The following is a 21,207-nucleotide window of genomic DNA, read 5'->3' as shown; positions in this document are numbered from 1 at the left end:
TCCACATACATGGTCATTGTGTTCAACAATGTACCGTTTTGTGATAAATCGATTACATTTTTAAAATGGCATATCAGATGAAACTAAAGACAACTCTTTTGAATCAAACAGATTATAATGTAAAATATTAATGAGGTTTCTTACTAAATGTAGTTTCATTGCCATTTCTCCCAAAGACAAACTCTGCAGAGATCGGCACCATGTTGTTTTGTCACACAACTAGTGCATAGAAAGTTTAACATTTAGACATTTATGAAAAACAAAGACTCTGGTTCAGTTCATTTATTTACAAAATAACGGTTCACAACGAGCTTTTATCATCACATTGATTTCGATAAATAAATAACATTCTGCGTGTGCCATTTGGACTGCTAACATAAATACAATTTTAGACAGACTAGATTCAGTCACAAAATGTTAAGTCAAATGTTCTGTACAAAAGGTTTATGGTTTTGCAAAGGATTTTCAAATACTTCCAATTGACAAATTTCTCATGTATAGCATATTACAGCACAAAGGAAATAAATGATAAACGTCTGAAATTTCATTACATACACATTCTAGTACAGACAGTAGACAGACTCTGGTCATAATTGAGTACTAAAAAACTTGTATGTGCCTTGATGTGTGAAATACACATTTATAAGCCCATAACTTTTTCTCCTTTGAACATTTGTCATATCTTCTTTCTAATCTTAACCTTTAGTTAGTAATTGAGTTGTAAAGGCTTCACTGTAAAAAGATGGTGCAAATGGCAAAAAAAAAAAAAAAAAAAAGATGGAAAAACCAGACCATTGCAGTAACATATTTATTGTATCTCCCCATCCCCGAGTGAAATATTCAGAGTGGGGCAGCCCCCATGCACAGCCAAACCAGCATGATGGAGAATAAATAAGAAAATCCACTAAAGAGGCAGCATGCACAGTTCTGTAAACATCATTTATTCATTCATTCATTTAGCAAAACACTCACTGTGTTGATCATACTTTATCAGTGAGGTCAGTACTAACACATAGAAACCATAAGGCATCAGAAAAGTCCAAAAAACAAGAAAAAATAATTTTACAACATTAACTTCAACCTGTTTGTTTACAGCTATCTTTGATTGCATAACAACACTGAAACTAATGCATTATTTAGTGCACTTTGCATAATCTTAAAGTAATATGCCAACATTTTCAGTAGCAAACTTGAAATAAATATGCAATCTCATGGCTCTGCTGTCAAGTAATGGCAAAAGGCTCATATACATTTAAAATAAATACAGGTCAGATGTTAAGTGTACTATTTACCTGGATTCTATGTTCATAGAAAAAAGAAACAACAACAAAAAATATACAGTAGACAATAAGGGAAATACAATATAAAGCCATCACCATTTTACAATACAAAATAAGTTATTAAGAAACTAAAAGAGTAAGATAAAAAGGTACACATGCTCTGATTTGCCATATGTTACGACCAATAAAGACTTGGATAAAACCTAAATATTACATATTTAAGATGCTCAAAATATAAACAATAATAATGCAGCCCATAATGAGCAGTATCATTATGAAAATTAATAAACCAAACCCCTTTCAATAGTTGTGGACAATTTGAGGCAATAATGGTTATGATATTATGAACAGAAAAAAGACTATAATTAAAAAAATATTAAAAGCACATACTTTAGAAAACTAAAATGTTTTTACAGTAGAAAATGACTAAAGGATTGGATTTACAAAGCTTTTCAGTGTACTCTACAAGTGTTTTGTGGTACGCATTTATTCAATTTAATGTTCAAATGTACTACAAATAAAAAAAGATAGCCCTCTTATTGAGATCATTGTGGCTGCAGTTCTCAAGGCCTTACAGGTTCTCCCACACAAAGAGCAATATTTGAGTTGGAAAAAGGCCTGCACTGTTCACTCGAGAATGACAGGGTGCCAATTTTCAAATCAGTTTCAAAAGGTACCGAGACTGCAATTACAGTCAACATAAGTTAAAAAAAACCTGGTGTCAAGAAAATATATGGCATATTTAGTGTACTTAAGGCCTTAAATACAGTAGTAGAATGATCCTGAGAGAATGAGACAAGAGGTCACTCCTAACATTGAATTCTGACGAGTTCACTTTTTTTGGACTACCCATTTTAGGCTTGTTGTAATAATGAATCCTGAGTGTAATGTACAAAAAGTTTGTATTGGCAGAAGAAATAGGACTATCTTGGCCAGTGTATCTGTAGCAGATATTATGAAAGTAACATTACTGTTGTGTTTTGTAGAACTACAAACAATCAAATTCAACCACTGCAAATGTGTTCCATCCAATGTAAAACTTTCTTGTAAAGGATTGCACTCAATCAATCAAAGGCATGCATTTGCAGCATTTTGCCAGCTTGCCTTGGCTCTTGGTCCCCTGGGGTCCACTGTCCAGCAGACCATCCATATAGTTACCGTAATCCTCGATGGCATCTTCCACACGAGTGATGTACAGCCAGGTAAAGAGCACGCCAAAAAACTAAAAAAAACAAATTATAAAAAAGGCTTTGTTACTATTGTTTAATTCATAACTAATTTATCCCCCTGAGAATTCATACTCAATACAATTAAACGCATATTTTTAATTATGTAATTACAGTAAAACTGCTACTGTACACAATAATTTGCTATTTACTTTCTTACTAAATATAAAAATAAATCTGAACATGAACATAAAATTTAACATTAACATGTATAATTATGTTTATATTATATATAAGAGGATCAGAGGCGAGAAGCCTGGAGGAAGAGCCCTTGAAACTGTCAGACTGAATTATCTGTAATACCTGATAAATGTAAATTGGTTTGACGAGGAGGAGGGCGTGGCCAGGCGTCCATAGTTTCAGCCACACCCTCCTCCTCATCACACTAAGCTTGGTAACAACCCTGTGACTCCTAAAATAAATGGCTAAAAATAAAGCACAATAGAATATATATATTATTTATTGTTGGCAGGCATTTTTAGTTAGAGACTTAAAAGATGTATTTATGTAAAAAAGGGTGCTTATTGTTTATTACTAAAAATTACTTTGATCTACAGTATGATGGCCATTTGTTACAACCCTTTTTTGAGAAGCACAAATCTTACCTGAGGAAGCAATATACCCAGAAGAAGTCCAGCCATGATTTTGTAGTTGTCCATGAACCAAATGAAGACTGCATCAGTGCAACCCCGTATGTAAATGGTCTCTACATTGTCTAACCTCTGCAGACAAAGGGCAGGGCATAGAAACACAGGTCATACTCAGGGGTCATTTTTTTATTATCATACGACTTAAACAATAACTTGCCATCAATGTATGGCTCCTTATTAGTCAATGTTGCAGTCATGGATTGCAAATTTATTGAGAGATAATTGGATGCTGTTCCCTTCTAAGGCAGACCATCATTTTTTACATTTACATAATGCATTTGGCAGACGCTTTTATCCAAAGCGACTTACAGAGCCCTTATTACAGGGACAATCCCCCCGGAGCAACCTGGAGTTAAGTGCCTTGCTCAAGGACACAATGGTGGTGGCTGTGGGGCTTGAACCAGAGTCCTTCTGATTACTAGATTACCAGTTATGTGCTTAACCACTACACCACCACCTCTCCATCATTCACTGCATGCTGTATATCCTCACAGCCCATTAAAATTCAGAGGTAGCACTCATCTTCCCAGATGAAACTATCACTGTTCAAACCTTTGATCCCCAAAAATCAACATTCTGAGATCTGATGGATCAACTCAGCAAACAAGAGCACTTCTGACATTTCAGAATGCACATACACAAGGCACTCTATCTTTCTTTTCTTTAATGAGAACAGATGTGTCTCTCATATCGCATAAAAAGAGCAGCGAGCAGGGAAACATACCTCTTTCTCCAGGGCCTTGAATCCACACATGGTATTAATAACTTCAGAAGGCTGTAAAACAGAAAGAAAATGCAGTCTTAACTTCCTCATTAAGGTACAAAAACATCTATCTAGTTAACCTTATAAAAGTGTATTTCTCAATTATATCAGATCAACTCTTAGATTGTGTTGAAGGACTAATTTGAGGTCAGGACTTAAATCTGGCTAGATCCAAACCCTCCAATCAAATAGTTCTGAGCCAGCTTACCATTTCACATTCTTAACCGGTTAGAACACATATATAAAATTACACTTTGAACTGTTTAATATACAAGCAAGCAATGTTTAGACTTCTAAACATAAAAGCTTTCCATCATGCTAATTTTGATCCCATTTATGTCATTATAACTCAGAGGTTTTAGTCTGTTTGCCTGATACCCATACAGAACGGATGCCGACGACAGGAGCAACAGTAATAGTACATTTATATTGACAAGTACATCAGGAGACTACCAAAGAGACAACCTGAAAAGTAGATAGAAAAGTGAAAATAAGGCAACAACCCAACACCATTAGGCAAACTGCCTTTTGGAAATATCAAGGTGAATCATATACCTGCCAAAAATGTATTAGTATTATCTTCAGAGAGAATGCAGTTCTGCAAAGTTTTGCTTGTATTATTTACTTGTATTGTAATTTAACCAATCTACAGGTCTGTAAACCACTTAAGAATATAATGAAAATTGAAATGCCAAGGTGTTTGAAGACAACTGTGCCTAAAACTATAACTGTTGAAGTCGAAAAAGCACATATAAAAAGTCCCATTAAATGAAATCAAAATTTAATAACCAACATTTTAAGCTCAGCAAACTCAGCTCAAGGGACCACATGGCTTAATTAAACAAAGCATTCCTTTATTAATCTGTAATCTTTATTTAATGTAATGTTCACAAACAAAAAGGTGGATAATATGGTTGGGCAATAAAATGATATATCGTGAAAGAAAACCCATGATAAGCTTTTGAGGAATTTTCTATATTTACTGAGCAGTTTGGCTTTCTCAGGCTGCGTTTCCACTGGGGCGGATGAAATCCGCTCAAAAAGGCGCTCCGAGCTTGCTCTGTGCCGCTGCCAATCCTACGATGCACCTTGCGAGCATGATGCTCGACTTTCATAGAAATTAATTGAAAACGCTCTCAGCTTCGCTCACAATGCGCCAGTGGTAACGTAGGGTCGGACTGGATGAACTTGCTAATGCTAGCTGCCTTGCTATTAATTAGGCAACGTCGGACACCAGATTGATTCTATCCGCAACGCAAGACTTCATGACAAAAGTTGCGCCCTCTCATCGTCTCTAGTGAAGAGCGCGACAGAACAACAGTGATGTGGACAACAGCTCTGATCTTTCTGCGCTGTAATCTTGAATATTGTTCTCTAGCACCAAACATGCATCATTTCTGCCCTGTCCCTTTTCCCTGCATGTGTGTAGACATGAAGCGCCGCATGATTTAAAGTGGTTTCAAAGCACCTATTAGACCAAAACGTTTTTCCCTACTAAAAGTATCTTTATTTATCAGCATGTTACAAGCCTTTAATAATAACCAAATCGATTTCTGTTCTAATTTTGAGAAAATTAATTAGATGTCTGGAATGGATAAGGAAAGACTAAAATTACTAGTTTGTAGACTAGTCTCTCAATTTAATGAAAATATACAAATGTTTTTTATACATTTTTAAAAAACGTTCTCTAAATTATATTCTCGAGACACCCCTGAACCCCCATTCAGCATCATTCCACAGTCACAAGGGCTTCTATGCCCCATACTTGGGTATCTGAATCTAAAGAAATATAAAAAATATTTCATTTTAATGTAAAAATATTCCAAAAAATACTGGAATGTGGTCACTATGCTTCAGAACAAACAGATGATCTTTTAACATTAATTTTCAATTGATAAACGGTAAAACTGGTAAAAGATCCCGCAGACCCCACTGCTTTGGCCGGCTCTGGACCCCCTGTTCAGTTTTGTAGAGACTATTTTGACTGTTTAGAATAAATTTTTTCTTGTTTTCTTCTGTCAGCTTTGAAATGAAAAAAAGAAAGTGCAATGTGTAAATGTATATCGTGATAAATATTGATATAGAACAAAATGAAAAAGATTATCGTGATAACAATTTTGGCCATATCGCCCAGCCCTAGTGGATAAGTTATCAACATTTTAACTAACTACATAAACACACATTGTTGCAGTTAGTGCACCTTGAGGAAAATTGGTCAAATGGCCTGTCTGTGTTAAAGTCAAACACCACACTGTGAACAGCACGCCAAAATTAAAAATTCAGTCATCATTTACTTACTCTTGTACTGTCTATAACTTGCATGACTTACAGAACACAAACAAAGATATTTTGATGAAGATGTAATGTGAATATTCTGTATATCCATATAATGCAATTCAATGGGGTCCAACACTTCCAAGCTCCAAAAAGGACATAAAGAGAGCATAAAAGTAATCCAAACGATTTATGTGGTTTAATCCAAGTCTTCTGAAATGATACAATCGGTTTTGAGTGAGAACAGACCAAAATGCAACTCCTTTTCACTATAAACAGACTAGTTAAAGCTGGAGCTTGGAAGTGTTGGACCCAATTGACTATGAATATTATTCACATCATATACCATCAAAGTATTGATTCTCTTGAGTGTGTTACACAAAATCCCAGTCTGTTTCAGCATTGTTCTTCAAGGGTCCCATTTTCAACTGTTCTTCAGAACTTTAAAAGTGAGCTCTTACAATACTCAGGTTAGTCCAATATCAAGCTGCTTGTGTTGAGCATGACCGGGGTTGTGTTAAGAATGCTTAAGAAATTAAATGGGAAGCACAAACAAAAGCAGTTGGTGTCTTTGAAAGAGTCACATCTGCCTGGCTAGAAATCCTGCATATAAAGCAGTGACATTATTAACTTAAATATTTAATAAATTAAAGCACTGACAATTATAAAAGCTGGAAAGCCAGAGCAGATAATAATTCATGTTCAACAACATTTCAAAAATAGAACATGAGACTGTATTATGACAAAGTACCAGCCAAACTCACAGCTTTGTACAATATGAGCAATTCAGCATGTGCTGATAAATTCAGTGAATCTGAAACCAGCAGGGTTTAAAACAGCAAAGAACTAGACTATGGAATGCTTAAACACACAAAAACAAATGTCATTCCTTTTATCAGCCCACAATTTACCATTTACAACTCCTGTCTCCCTTCAGGTGAGCAAACAGTAACACAATGAAACACTCAACCATAAAAGCAGTGAATGCTTCTTGTTTCGCTCAAGTGTGCACATACTATCTGTAATGTTCAAGCTAAAAATGGCACATAATAAACACAGCTAAATATGGCATGGTACAATTGTCCATTTTATCTCAGGATTATATTTCTTAGTTCAGAGCAGACTTGTATATTTAGATTTAGGTTTTTCGGAAAACTGGTGCCCACAAAGTCCACAGACATAGGGAATTAAATGTTTAAAGAAATTACACTTGCAATAAGATCTTGGACATAAGATTGTGGGAAACTTATTTTATTAGTCCTATGATCTAACATGTTGTGAATTATTAATAAAAATGTAAAATGAACACATCATGGAAAAACATAATAAAATTATCCAGGGGGCAATATTTATTTAAACATTTAAGGCACACACAACAATTTGTGAATGTTTTTGCATTATATAACAAAATATCAAACCAAGAGGCATTTAATTTATTGAAAAATAGCACAAACACATTTACAAGCAAAACATTTAAGTAAGTTTGTTAGGTTTTAAATTATTAAACAATATAAATATTCAAAATTAAGTATTTGACAATTGTTAAAAGGTGGATCTTACCCATAGTTAATGTGATGAACAACACCTGTGTTTACTCTGCTAGGAGGGGAACTGACTTCCTTGATACCAGTTGATTACAAGTAATTGCAAAAATGGATCAGAAAAATAAAGTTGTTTTAATAGAATTGTTCAAGTTATATCAAATTGCGGGCTGAGCGGGGATCGACTGCTCTCTTCAAGTCCATACACAGGTTTTCTATTGGATTTAGATCAGGGCTCTGACTTGGCCACTCAAGGACTTTGACCTTCCTATCCTAAAGCCACTGGCTTGTTTTTTTGGTGGTGTGCTTAGGGTCATGGTCGTGCTAGAAGGGGAACCATTTGCGCATCTTCAGTTGTCGAGCAGAGAGCCACAGATTTTCCTCAAGAACTTGACAGCATCCATTTTCCCTTCAAATCCTGACCAATGGCCCAGTCACTGCTGACGAGAAACACCCCCACAACATAATTTTGCCGCCGCCATGCTACACAGTAGGTTTGGCATGTTCTGGGTGGTGTGCTGTGTTCAATTGTTCTTGATATTGGCATCAGAATCCTCCATGTGTTTTTTTTTCACAAAGTGCAAACAAGACTGCTTCTTTCTAGGCACCCTGCCATTCAGGCCAGCTTTGTGTAAAGCTTGGGAGATTGTTGTCACATGCACAGATTGATCAACTTCAATAAGGCCTTGTAATATCCTTCAAAGTTGCCTTTGGCCTCTTGATTGCTTCCTTGATAAATATCCTCCTGACACAGTCATCCAGTTTGGAGGGACGGCCCGATCTAGGTAGGGATGCCACGATATGGAATTTCTGGGTCGATACCAATAACTGATAATTTACAGCTCATTGTGGCCAATATTGATAATTATTATAATTTTTTTAAATATACATATATATATATAAGGGCCATTGATTTAACGTGTTAATTCTGTGCGATCGCAATATATATATATATATTCAGATAAATACAATGCATTACATTCCTGTATACATGTTGAAAAATGTATTCTCTAACTGACAGACTGCGAGAGCAGTGGTGGTTTGTTTGTGTATGCGTGCATTAATAGGTAACATCATACAGATCAAATAGTCATGAGTCCTAACGTTAGAAAAGTCTCCCAACTCATAAAATACAACAAGCACATTAATTTCACTCTCATACTAATGTTTTTAGCCCTCTCGAGTCACTGTGTGAGAATTATTTCAAGATAAATATACTGTGTTAGGTTGTGTTTGGACATATACATGCATGTTTTCGTTGTGTTTTTGTTTATTGCCTCATGAAACAAACAGAATATTGTAAATGGCATATCCCTGCCTGAATAAAAGCAGCAGGCAGTCAGAAATTCTCAGCCGCAATTAAATACATCGTAAGAAATTATTGGCGAACATATCCGCTGTAATTTCATTATTGGCACGATAATAATATTTTGATATTCCCAGTAATCGGCCAATAATATATCGGCCGCCGATATATCGTGTATTCCTAGATCTAGGCAAGGTTTTGGTGGTGCCATATGATTTCCACTTCTTAATAATGCTTTGAACGGAACTCAGAAGAATAGAAATCTTAAAAATCTTTTAGTACCCTTCTCCTAACCTGTGCCTTTCCACAATTTTATCGCAAAGCCCTTTTGAAAGCACCTTTCCAACCATGGTGAATTCATTACCATGCACTACTGGTCATGGAATTCTCATGGACCAGCCAGTTTTATTCTTAAGTAATCAAAACCACTACAATTGATGTCAGGTGGGGGCCAATTAGCCAGGTATGTGATCTGAAAGGGGATTGGTTGCACCTGAGCAAGTTTGTGATGATTACTCTTAAAGGGCTGATCACTTGAACCAGGTATTTCACCAATTTTCACTGGGGGCTGTTCAATGTTATTTTCACTTTTATGTTAAAGGTTATAATGTGTAAATACAGCTGGTAAAAAGGATACATTGAAGTTATTTAAATTTCCAGGGTTGTAATGTGAAAAATAATAAGGATTTTGACACGGTGTGATGACTTTCTATTGGCACTATATGTGTGGGTGTAAGTGCATGTTCCCATTGCAATAGATAATTAAAAATATTCAGACAAACCTTGTTGTTCACACAACAGGAGTAAGGCACTCCACAGGATAGAGGGCCAGGAGCAGAGCAGTTATGATACATGTTCACCTCCCAGCCTTTGTACTCATCTCCCCCACAACATTTGAACTGGAAAAACAAGAATCAAAAGCAGTTAAACAACTTCTCAAATGGAAATATCAGCATTGTTTCATGCCATTGTTTATTGTAAAGCTGGTTGTTTTCTTGTCTAGCCCTTTTAAAAAGGTGCTATATGCTGTAGTCCTATATCTTTTAAGACAACATTTTTGTGTAATGGGCAAATGTTTGGATCAGGGTTGATTACAGAAAAGCAGACATTTTTATTTGCAGAAAGCAAATAAAAAATTAAGCAGCATGGGATGTCTGTCAAAATCAAATAAAAGAGAAGCCAGCATCCCAAACCATCTGAAAGAAAACAAGTTCCTGTACTAGGGCATGGTGCTAGGAAAGTCAAGGTTGTCGGAATTCACTGTACATCTTTTTAGACTTTGTAGGGCATATAGTTTGACAGCAGCACTCACAAAAATTTAGAAGATTATTCAAGAATTGAAATGTACTGAAAAAAAGAAGTGTACAAACCACAGTGAAAAACTGGTGTGGGTGGTATTGAAAGTGATGCAAACATGAACTAATCCCCTTTTCTTAGAAATGGACTGAAGCGAATGTGCTAAGCTTAAATATTTGCATTTTGGTCATAACAGTGTGAGGAATTATTAGCTGAAACTGACTGGCCCTAGTGGGTCAATTCTAGTGTGTTTCTTAGAAGTCAAAAAAGCCAAGAGCTTGGGGGCCTGGGTAGCACAGTGTGTAAAGACGCCGACTACCACCCCTGGAGTCACGAAGTTCGAATCTAGGGTGTGCTGAGTGACTCAAGCCAGGTCTCCCAAGCAACCAAATTGGCCCAGTTGCTAGGAAGGGTATAGTCCCATGGGGTAACCTCCTCGTGGTCACTATATTGTGGTTCTCGCTCTAGGTGGGGCGTGTATTGTGTTGTGCGTGGATACCGCAGGGAATAGTGTGAAGCCTCCACACGTGTCATGTTTCTACGGTAACGCACTCAACAAGCCACATGATACGTTGCGTGGATTGATGGTCTCAGATGCGGAAGCAACTGAGATTCGTCCTCCGCCACCCGGATTGAGGTTAGTCACAACGCCACCACGAGGACTTAAGAGCACATTGGGCATTCCAAATTGGGGAGGGAGAAAAAAAAATGTATAAAAAAAAGCCAAGAGCTACACAATGCTGTTCTGTTTTTGTATACAATTGAACCCTTCCCACAGAGTCTACATATTCATCAATGTTTGGGCATTTTTAAAGGTTACAATTCCTTCATATGTGGAGGAAAATGTATTCACTGTAGGTCTTTATAGCATTTCCCCCACATTTTAAAATAAATTACATAAGATTTACAGTATATAAAGCAAATGTCAAAAAGTTGGTTTAAATGTGGCATTGCAGAGTTAGTAAAACCTGATTTATGTTAATAAATTCCCCAAATAACACCTCTTATAGTATACAGTATGTACACCCACCCTTCCTGGTCTTAAAAAGCAATCTGAAATGTCATAAAATCAGAGTGGGATTACCAGTATCTTTTTATCTTTTACTCTTTAGCAAAAATCAAATGTTTAAAGTCTCATTTTGACACGTTTTGAAAACTTGAAAATAAGCAATTAATATTTGTGTGAAGAGAGGTCTGGACTTGCATAGCTTCAGAGGGTGATATAATGAAATCTCTTTATTTTTAACGGTAGCAATTTAAATTTATATAATATTATGCTTTTGATTTACAGTATTCTTGCAGTTTAAACTTTGTTTAATAGTGGCATTGTATCTGCAGTAACCATCTGAACATTATTAATTAATAATAAGAGCCATTAAAGTAAAATCTTTATCAATCTTTCAAGTCAGCACTCACACACACACACCAGATCTGCATGTACAAAAAAAAAAATAAAGAACTGTGCATTTTTAACTGTTTTATGATGTTAACCTCTTACCGTTTTCTGAACAAAGTCCATGATGTTTTTAAAATCAAGGTCATCATAGTAATTTACCATGCCTTTACGGATGTTTTTGTTGAGAAGATCCACTGTCTATGAGACAAATGAGGGTCAGTGTTATAACAGGAATGTCTAATGCAATGTACTTTGTTATTGCATAAAAATGTCATATGTATAATTTCTTTTCACATAGGATTTCAAACCTTTGTTGTTGCACTCATTTGGTTTCAAGAAGAGAATTGAGACCTAAACTTGTCCATAAGAGCAGTAATATCGGGACTGGTACAATTAGGTTCTTAAATAAATATTCCAGGTTTAATGCAAGCTAAGCGCAATCAACAGCATTTGTGGCATAATGATGATTACAAAAAAAAAAAAAAACAATTTCAACACATCCGTCTTTCGGATGAGACATTAAACCGAGGTCCTGACTTTCTGTGGTCATTAAAAATCCTAGGGCACTTCTCGTAAAGAGTAGGGGTGTAACCCCAGTGTCCTAGCCAAATTCCCCCCCATTGGCCCCTATATATCATGGCCTCCTAATAATCTCCATCCCTGAATTGGCTACATCAATCTACCATCTCCTCTCCGCCAATAGCTAGCAGGTCATGTTTGTAAATGAGAAGTGGTTCTCAAACAGTTTACCTGGATAAATAAAGGTTAAATAAAAAATAAAAAAATAAACCTCTGTCCTTTTCTTAAAAAAGAAAAAACAAAATCGAGGTTACAATGAAGTACTTACAATGGAAGTGAAAGGGGACAATTTTTAAAAAAGGCAGAAATGTGAAGCTTATAATTTTATAAAAGCACTTACGTACATTTATTCTTATGTTAAAACTCATGTATTATTTGAGATGTAAAGTTGTTTAAATCATATATTTTACAGTAATTTTAGGGTTTGATGACATTACATCATCGTCAATGAATTATAACTTTACACAGAAAAGGTTAGCAAGGGATTGTATCACACTGATATCATGTTAACACACATATTTTTATATCATGTGGCTGTATTGTTTAAACAGTGAGTATTGTAGTTTATTTTTTTATTATTATTAATTATTTATTACCATGTATTTAAACACATTTGTCAAGAAAATTTACTAATGTAAATCTAATTTTTAAGGGAAGTGAAAAACATATGCCACTAGAGGAAAACCATTTGTGATAAAAAAAATAAATAAATAATTGAACACTGTACCTGGGACCTAAAGGCGAGAGCAACAATCCCACCAACAAGCTCCAAAATGAGACAAATAGACAGCATGTATAGAAACTGTAAGGCAATAGTAAACAGTGGATTTCAATTGAAATACATGTGCAGAAACAAATGTAAAGTAATAGTCATGCATCTCAATGTCTGTTTAACATGGGCAGCGAGTCACTGTGTGTACAGCACCCAGTGAGATTTTCACAAGTCAGATGGACTACTGAATACAAATAGCTCATAGCATGATACGATTCCCATCAGCTTGTTGTCATGTGATTGGGGAGCTGTATCAAGATATTGGAAAATAAGAGGTACATGAGATGCACTTTTCCTCTCCTGCTCTGAAACAGGATGTGCTCTTAGTATTGTCTCTAAGACCTGTCAAAAATAAACAGGTACTTGTATCTTAAGAATTGAATATGCTCCGAGTACTGTTCTTGCTTTGACCATGTGATGCCTAGGTAAAGAGAGTGTGGCTATTTTCATATTGGGTTTGACTGGTATTGCAGTAAATGTGTGCAAAGTTCATGTTGGTTCATGTAAATTCTAATCAGGTGATCTGGTGTTTGACACATGGCAAATGTTTAGTCCCTTAAGTATTACTTAATTTATTGAGATGATTAATTTATTCTGGTTAACTGTACTTGAATCACTGATTCATTTGTCTTTTTGTAGCAAAATATTTAGCTAGGTAAATGCTTCTTTACCTCCCCATAAATGAGAATATTTATAGTTTTATTTTCTGTTTATTTAATGCAGTTACCCTAACTGAGATCCTCATTGGTTTCGGGCCAGATAAATGCTCTGATTGAAAAATTGACTCTTAATGTCACTGTTATACAGTTTAAAAGATAGTATTGTCCCCTTAAAGGGATAGTTCACCTAAAAATGAACATTTTCTCATCAGTTACTCACCCTCATGCCATCCAAGATGTGTATAACATTCTTCTGCAGTGCACAAACAAAGAGGTCCATACCTCTCTGTTGGTCCAGACAATGCAAGTGAATGGTGGCCAGAACTTTGAAAAAGCACACAAAGGCAACATTAAAGTAATCCACACTCCAGTGGCTAAATCGATATCTTCAGTAGCAATATGATAGGAGTGGGCAATGTACCCCCCAATCCTGCCCAGTAGGTGGAGATTTACAGTAAAAAAAGGACTTCCATATTTATCTGTTTCTCACCCACACCTATCATATTGCTTCTGAAGATATGGATTTAACCACTGGAGGCTTATGGATTACTTTTATGCTTGCTTTGTGCTTTTTAAAAATTCTGGCCACCATTCACTTGCATTGTATGGACATACATAGCTGAGATATTCTTATAAAAATCTTTGTTTGTGTTCAGCAGAAGAAATAATGTCATACACATCTGGGATGTCATGAGGGTGAGTAAATGATGAGATAATTTTCATTTTTGGGTGAACTAGGGATAGTTCACCCAAACCAGCATCATTCAAACACAACAGTTTTAATTTACCAGTGTCATTGTAGAAATTCACTATTCACAGTTTGAAATGATTAAATTAATCCATGAGTGAATGTGTTCAATAACAGGGTGGTTACTGAGATTAAGCAAGTAGTATCTGGCCGGTCATGCGATCCTCACATGGTAGCCCCCAATAGGAGACCCTCTCCATGTAGAATAAAAAGATTGTTAATATGACTGGACTCTTTATCTTTTGTGAGTGGTCATGATTTTATACACGTTTAAAAATTACCATATTAATTTCTTTAGCAGTAAAACCTTTTAATACATCACATTCAAAATAGCTTCTTTAAAAACTCTTCGCCAAAATAATCAGTGATTGAAAATAAGTATGCTTTCCACTTTCTACTGCTTTTAAAATTGTGTCTTTTACAAACCCCCAATCATTATTATTTTCAATTTTTCCAAAAGCATCACTATAAAGAATGGAACATTAAGTATTTTATGCTGAAAATCAATTATACATAATAAGCAAAATGCTAAAGTAAAGCATTTGTGTGTGCACAGGACACCACTATAGGCAAAGAAAATATGATGGAAAGATGAAAACTTACCACTTTGAGAAGGCCCAAGTTGTCTCTGAGTGATGCCAGGACCCCAATGAAGGAGACGATGAACATGATCACACCCAGAACAATAAGAATAAGGGCAGGAGCCAGAAACACTCCCTCTAGGGTTTTGTAACGTTGCCGCTCCACTTCTGCATAAATGCCAATAGCCAAAATGAAGCCACCTACCAACTGTGACAAATCAAACAATTTGCCATTAAGTAAAAACTAGTTCAAAGTTGGGGTGATGATCAACAATATCTCACTGATATGAGAATCTTTAAAAGCCACATGGGTCAACCCCCCAAAACAACACGTATTCTTTAGTATTCTTTTCCACACTTAAAGGTATTCATGGGTAAAATATTAGCAAAGTAGAGCTAAGAGAAATGTTGACCTCTTGAGCTTATGCATTCTAACCTTGAATATTAATAGCTCCCCTGGTGGGGTGAGTGTGATTTCCATTTGGAAAAATTCTGCATGATTATCATACTCTAATGATCTTGAGCAGTTGTTCACCAATTAAAGAAATAAAGCATGTGGCGTGACCCTCAAAGCATTACTGCATCACAATTAAGGAGATGAAATGTGTAATATGAAAGTAGATGTGGGAGAAAACAATGTCACTGAAGATGTGCTTGACACAGAACAGCAAATGCACTTCTGTAACCCAGAGGAATTAACGCAGCTCCACTGACATAGCTTAATGGCATAATCAAATAATACCCAACATAATGGGGCCCTCGTTATTGCTGTGAAATCATTTATGCCTGTTAACACACTGCATATAGGCTTTTTGCAAAAGATTTGTTTTGCCAATGCATTCCTTCTTGTACCGAGCTGTTCTTGAACTACCTATTTTACTGCAGATTTCCGCATATTTAGAATGTCGCTCATTCAGAAAATGTTACTCACCCCCTGACTCTTGGTGTTTATGAAACATTCATTTGATTAGTATTGCCTAGTACGCTCAGCTCAGTTTAACTCAATATAAATAGTCAAATGAGTACATGCATTATAGAATCAATATGAACTACTAGTGTAATTAACATTTACTGGTATGATATAACTGGTGTACATTGTCATATTTATTAACCTTTGCACATATATTAAGATTCAATCCCAAATTGATAATGCATTGATAATGCAGATAATAAAGAGAAACTTAAAAATCACCTTAATTGCTTTCATGTTGCTTACAAAGAAATACACTGATAGCAAACCTTTGGAATAATGTACAGATTTTGCTGTTTCAGGAGGAAATTGGTGCGTCATTTCACCAAAGTGGCATTCAACTGATCACAAAGTATAGTCAGGACATTACTGATGTAAAAAGCAGCATCACTATTTGAAAAAAGTCATATTTTATCAAATCTAGACAGGCCCCATTCCCAGCAGCCATCACTCAAACACCTTATACTTGTGTAATCATGCTAAATTGGTACTAGAAAATCACCTGCCATTAAATCAAACAGAGTTGAAAGCTATTTGGTTCATTAAATAAAGCTTAACATTGCCTCCGTGTTTGTTTTTGAGTTGCCACAGTATGCAATAGACTGACATGTCTTAAGGTCAAAAATGGCTCTCTCTTGAAACTCGTCAGTCAATCATTGTTTTGATGAATGAAGGCTATATAATGCTTGAAATTGCCAAAAGAAACTGAAGATTTCATACAAAAGGTGTACACTCAGTCAAAGACAAAGGACAACTGGCTCTAACAATGACAGAAAGAGATGTGGAAGCCCCAGATGTACAACTAAATGAGGATAAGTACATCAGAGATTCTAGTTTGAGAAAAATATGCCTCACATGTCCTCAGCTGACAGCTTCATTGAATTCTACCCACTCAACACCAGTTTCATGTACAACAGTAAAGATGGGAAGCATTGCAAAGAAAAAGCCACTTTCGAAACAGAAAAGGTTAGAGAGGGCAAAGAAACACAGACATTGGACAAGAGTGTAATGGATCCCCACTGAGATTTAGTGGGATCAACTAGATTGTAAGGTGCGTGAGAGGTGCCCGACAAGACAGCCACATCTATGGGAAGTGCTACAGGAAGCGTTGGGTGAAATGTCACCTGAGTATCTGGACAAACTGACGGTTAGAATGCCAAGAATCTGCAAAGCTGTCATTACTGCATGTGGAGGATTTTTTTTTGATGAGAACTCTTTGAAGTAGATTAAGAAGTTCTGACATTTTTCCCCCAAATTGTAATAGTAGTTTTTCACATTATTAACGTCCTGACTATACATTGTGATCAGTTGAAAGCCACTTTGGTGAATTAAAGTACCAATTTCTTTCCATAAGAACAAAATCTGTACATTATTCCGAACTTTTAGCCGCCAGTGTATGTCAGCAAAAAAGTCCAAAAACGAGAGCAATGTACAGCATGTAAGGGGGGGGGAGGGGGGGGGGCTCACTAAAGGGTAGCTGCGCCCCTGGGGAAACCCCAAATCAAAGTGCCACAAAGTGTGTTCTGGGTCAGCTAGCTCTGTAATGCTGGTGCCAATGGGCCACCAGAAACCTCAGTTGGTGGCACAATGGGCTGAAACAGTGTCCTGTGGGCCACTTGTTTATACTGTCAGCATGATGAGTTCAACATGTGCAGACCTGCTCTTGACAGAAAAAAAACAGTATAGAAAAGCACAATGGTGCAGCCTAGACATTCAAACCTCTGGTGCAATGTAGCGTGGCTTTGACACCAGCCTTATCCTTACTATACCCATCTCAAATGTCAATGATGGACGAGAATAAAGATAACCAGAAACTGTCACAGCCCCTATGACATGACAATGGCTAAAACTTCAATAACACTTCTATATAAAACATATTTGAATATAAAAAGCTATTTTCATAGCATACATTAATAAAAAAAAAAAAATTAAATAATAATAATTATATACTCTACCATAGATGAGCTTAGAAGCATACGGTGCAAACACACACGCACACACATAAACACACAAGAAAAACCCCATGTAATGTGAAAATTGCACATACTGTAAACAGGGCCATGAAAGAAAACTAAGAAATTACTCAGAAATTAACACTGCAAAGTAACTATAAATTGGACTTATGTTTATAACTGTAATCAGATCTGACTCTTCCTAAGATAATTTGAGATCGATGAAAAACAATTCATATAAAATAGGAGCTCCATATTCACTCTTTTAAGAAGATAGGCAACATTTACTGGCCAGATGGAAAACTACTCTTTTGTGTCTGAACTACTGAATACAATTAAAGTAGTAAATAATGTATGGGAGCTTATACCCCCAAATCACCCACTAGTTTGCAAGACTATTGGTAGAAAACTATATTGACCATACAAACATGACAAGACCTTTTCCATTAAAAGCATTGTTTGTGGAACAGATAAGCCTTCCTTAATTAGAGATATTATATATAGTGCAATTATATAGTGTGTAGAAAATAAATGCAGGATCCAGCGTTCTACATAAATCTGAAATAATTTAAAATCGTTCAAACCCTAGATTGTTTATGTAACCACACCCCCCTAAAATGCATATGTGGATCAAAAAAGACCCAGATAAAATCTAAAAATCTCAGAAATATGGGCAATTTCCATGTGTGATGGTAAAATATAAAATATCTCAGCAACTCTACCCACAAAACACATCCATACAAGTACAATGGACTAGGATACTATGTATAAACTTGTAAAAGACAACCTTACACTATAGAGCTGTTTAGGTTGTAGTCCAAAACCCAGAAGAGAATTTGCCATGGGTTCTCTCTGGATTCTCCTTTGGGTTTTTATAAAGTTATTTTTTTTATTATTTGAGTAAAATTAGGTCTGTGGTAAACATTACTTGACGATACATGGATGTTTTGTTCTACAACATAAAATTACACACAGTCATACCTCAAACGTGAATTTTGAAACCGTATTGCATTATATGCTTTTATTTTTAAACACATGGCGGCTTCAAAAATCACGGTAGCTAAAATGTGGTTCTCGCTCTCGGTGGGGTTCGTGGTAAGTTGTGCGTGGATGCCGCGGAGAATAGCGTGAAGCCTCCACAGGCGCTATGTCTCCGCAGTAACACGCTCAACAAGCCACGAGATAAGATGGGTTTGCATTCTAGGGTTAAAATACTGTTTAGCAATCCGAGGTAAATATGAATGAAACTGCAGTATATTTTCATGATTTATGATGGTCTCTCTAATTGGGCTTTGATGCTAGATTAGGGACAGAGATCATATCCTATCCTTTCTTCAAAGGTCACTGCTTCATCACTGTTTCACACATAGACAATGCAACAATTGTGTGCATTATTTTTAGGTTTTGATTGCCTTTATTATTTTGATAATAATTGTTTTGATCATTTAATTTGGTTAATACAAAAACATAAATAAATAAATACAATACAATGGCGTAGAAAGCAGCTGCTGTTTTCACCACCAATGTACTTAAAAGATCAAAGATTAAAACGAGTAACACAAACTCTTAAACCCACAGTATCCAACTGTAGGAGAATTAGCCTGCTATTGAGGAGGGTGTGGTCAAGGACGCTGGAACAGATTAATTTAATACAATTAAATAAACCCTATACAGACCTACAAGTGCTACGGTTAGCAAACGTCTAATATTCTACAACTGTATAATCCTTCCTTTCCGAAAACATAAACACAAATTGCGCACTTGCTGACGTAGCAGCAACATGGCCCTACCTCACTGATTTATTGCATAGGCGAGAATAAAAAATAAGCGCTCAAACTCACCCAGAAAAGAGTTGCATATAAGATTAACGAGAACTTGAGAAAGATGTAGGAGCACTTCTCGCAATATCGGACCTCGTTTGCCATGTTTAAAGCCTGTAAATGGCGCTGAACGTGTTCTTGTAAACACTTCCTGGTTTATTTGTATCGTCTACCTGAACGAGCAGAGCACGCGCTCCATTATCATTCGACATGAAGAATATTTTGATTGATGGGCGGTTCGTCCAATGGAGGGCGCGGCTTTTCACCCGGTTTATCCATTGCTGAGAAAGCAGTCTACCGTTTTAAGATGTTAGAATACGTTTTTAACGGGTATGCACGACGCTTTATGATTAAACACTACGAATAACATTGCTCTATAAAATCTGTAGTCTATTTTGTATAATTTAATAAACCTATTTACATTCTAACCATATTGTCCGGTTTATTTGTATTTAAACCCAATTTTGTGTCATAATTTAACAAAATCAGGTTATCTTAACGAAACATCAGTTGAAATGTCAATTAATTATTTAATTCTGTTTCCTTTGCCAAATAGAAGTCTTGGAGGCATTCAAATAGTTGTTCTTAAAAAATCATGGAGGTTTTAGCACTTTTGTGGTAGGCTATTCATTGTTTTGTTTTGTTTTTCAAACAGTTGTTTCATGTGATGTCACCATTCGAATGATCTGTGCCCCCTTTGGTCAAGTTGGACCCTGTTAACACTATCTCAGTTCTCCTTGTGCAAGCAACTAAACTGCAGGTGTCTATGCATTTCTGTTGAGAATTAATGTTATTTATTGATTCACTTAAAATCAGTTATTATCTGCTTTATTTGAGTCCATTCAATTTAAATTACTGAATAGAATTTAGAACATTTAAATAGTAAATCTGAGTTTAGACTTTAGACTTGCATCTAATTAACGTAAAGCGATAGTTTACCCAAAAATAAACATTCACTCATCATTTACTCTACCAGAGGTGTATGACTTGCTTTCTTCTGCTGAACACAAATAAATATTAGAAGAATATTTCAGTTCTGTAGTTCCAATGCAAGCGACCAGACAGCACATGAAGGCAGCAGAAATGTAATCCATAAGACTTCAGTGATTTAATATTTGTCTTCTAAAGTGATGCAATCACTTTGGGTGAGAAACAGATCAACATTTCAACATTTTTTTTTTTGTACTTTAGATCTTCACTTTTAGAATGTGAAAGTGGAGATTTATTATAAAAAAAAAGGACTTCAATATTGATCTGTTTCTCACCCTAACCTATTATCGCTTAAGAAGACATGGATTTAACCACTGGAGTCAAATTGATTTATTTTATGCTGCTTTTGTGTGATTTTTGGAGCTTGAAAGGTCTGGTCACCATCAGATCTACAGAATTGAGAT

General features: G+C 35.9%; 1 protein-coding gene across 1 annotated transcript; it reads right to left on the bottom strand.

The window, feature by feature from the left end:
• Positions 1 to 273: 273 nt before the first annotated feature.
• tspan15 (tetraspanin 15) lies at positions 274 to 20,005 on the bottom strand. The gene is made up of 8 exons (XM_052150712.1): positions 19,835 to 20,005; positions 15,094 to 15,279; positions 13,039 to 13,113; positions 11,835 to 11,930; positions 9,823 to 9,939; positions 3,881 to 3,931; positions 3,112 to 3,228; positions 274 to 2,502 (listed from the first exon to the last, which is right to left on the bottom strand). Exons 1-8 carry the CDS (start codon positions 19,916 to 19,918, stop codon positions 2,341 to 2,343), a joined length of 888 nt encoding a protein of 295 aa, XP_052006672.1. The 5' UTR covers positions 19,919 to 20,005; the 3' UTR covers positions 274 to 2,340.
• Positions 20,006 to 21,207: the final 1,202 nt, after the last annotated feature.

The sequence above is a fragment of the Xyrauchen texanus genome, chromosome 20 (assembly GCF_025860055.1).
Source record: "Xyrauchen texanus isolate HMW12.3.18 chromosome 20, RBS_HiC_50CHRs, whole genome shotgun sequence".
NCBI lineage: Eukaryota > Metazoa > Chordata > Actinopteri > Cypriniformes > Catostomidae > Xyrauchen > Xyrauchen texanus.
Note: the sequence above shows the minus strand (reverse complement) of the source record. Positions and strands in the feature narration are given on the sequence as shown.

What these genes read in the sequence shown, in the direction of transcription:
- tspan15 (XM_052150712.1), bottom strand. Translation starts at nt 19,918, where the DNA reads ATGGCAAACGAGGTCCGATATTGCGAGAAGTGCTCCTACATCTTTCTC. An exon ending in TGGACTTTGTTCAGAAAACG is followed by an intron (nt 9,940 to 11,834) that starts GTAAGAGGTTAA and finishes TTGTTTTTCCAG; the next exon opens with TTCAAATGTTGTGGGGGAGA. An exon ending in TCAAGGCCCTGGAGAAAGAG is followed by an intron (nt 3,229 to 3,880) that starts GTATGTTTCCCT and finishes CTTTGTCTGCAG; the next exon opens with AGGTTAGACAATGTAGAGAC.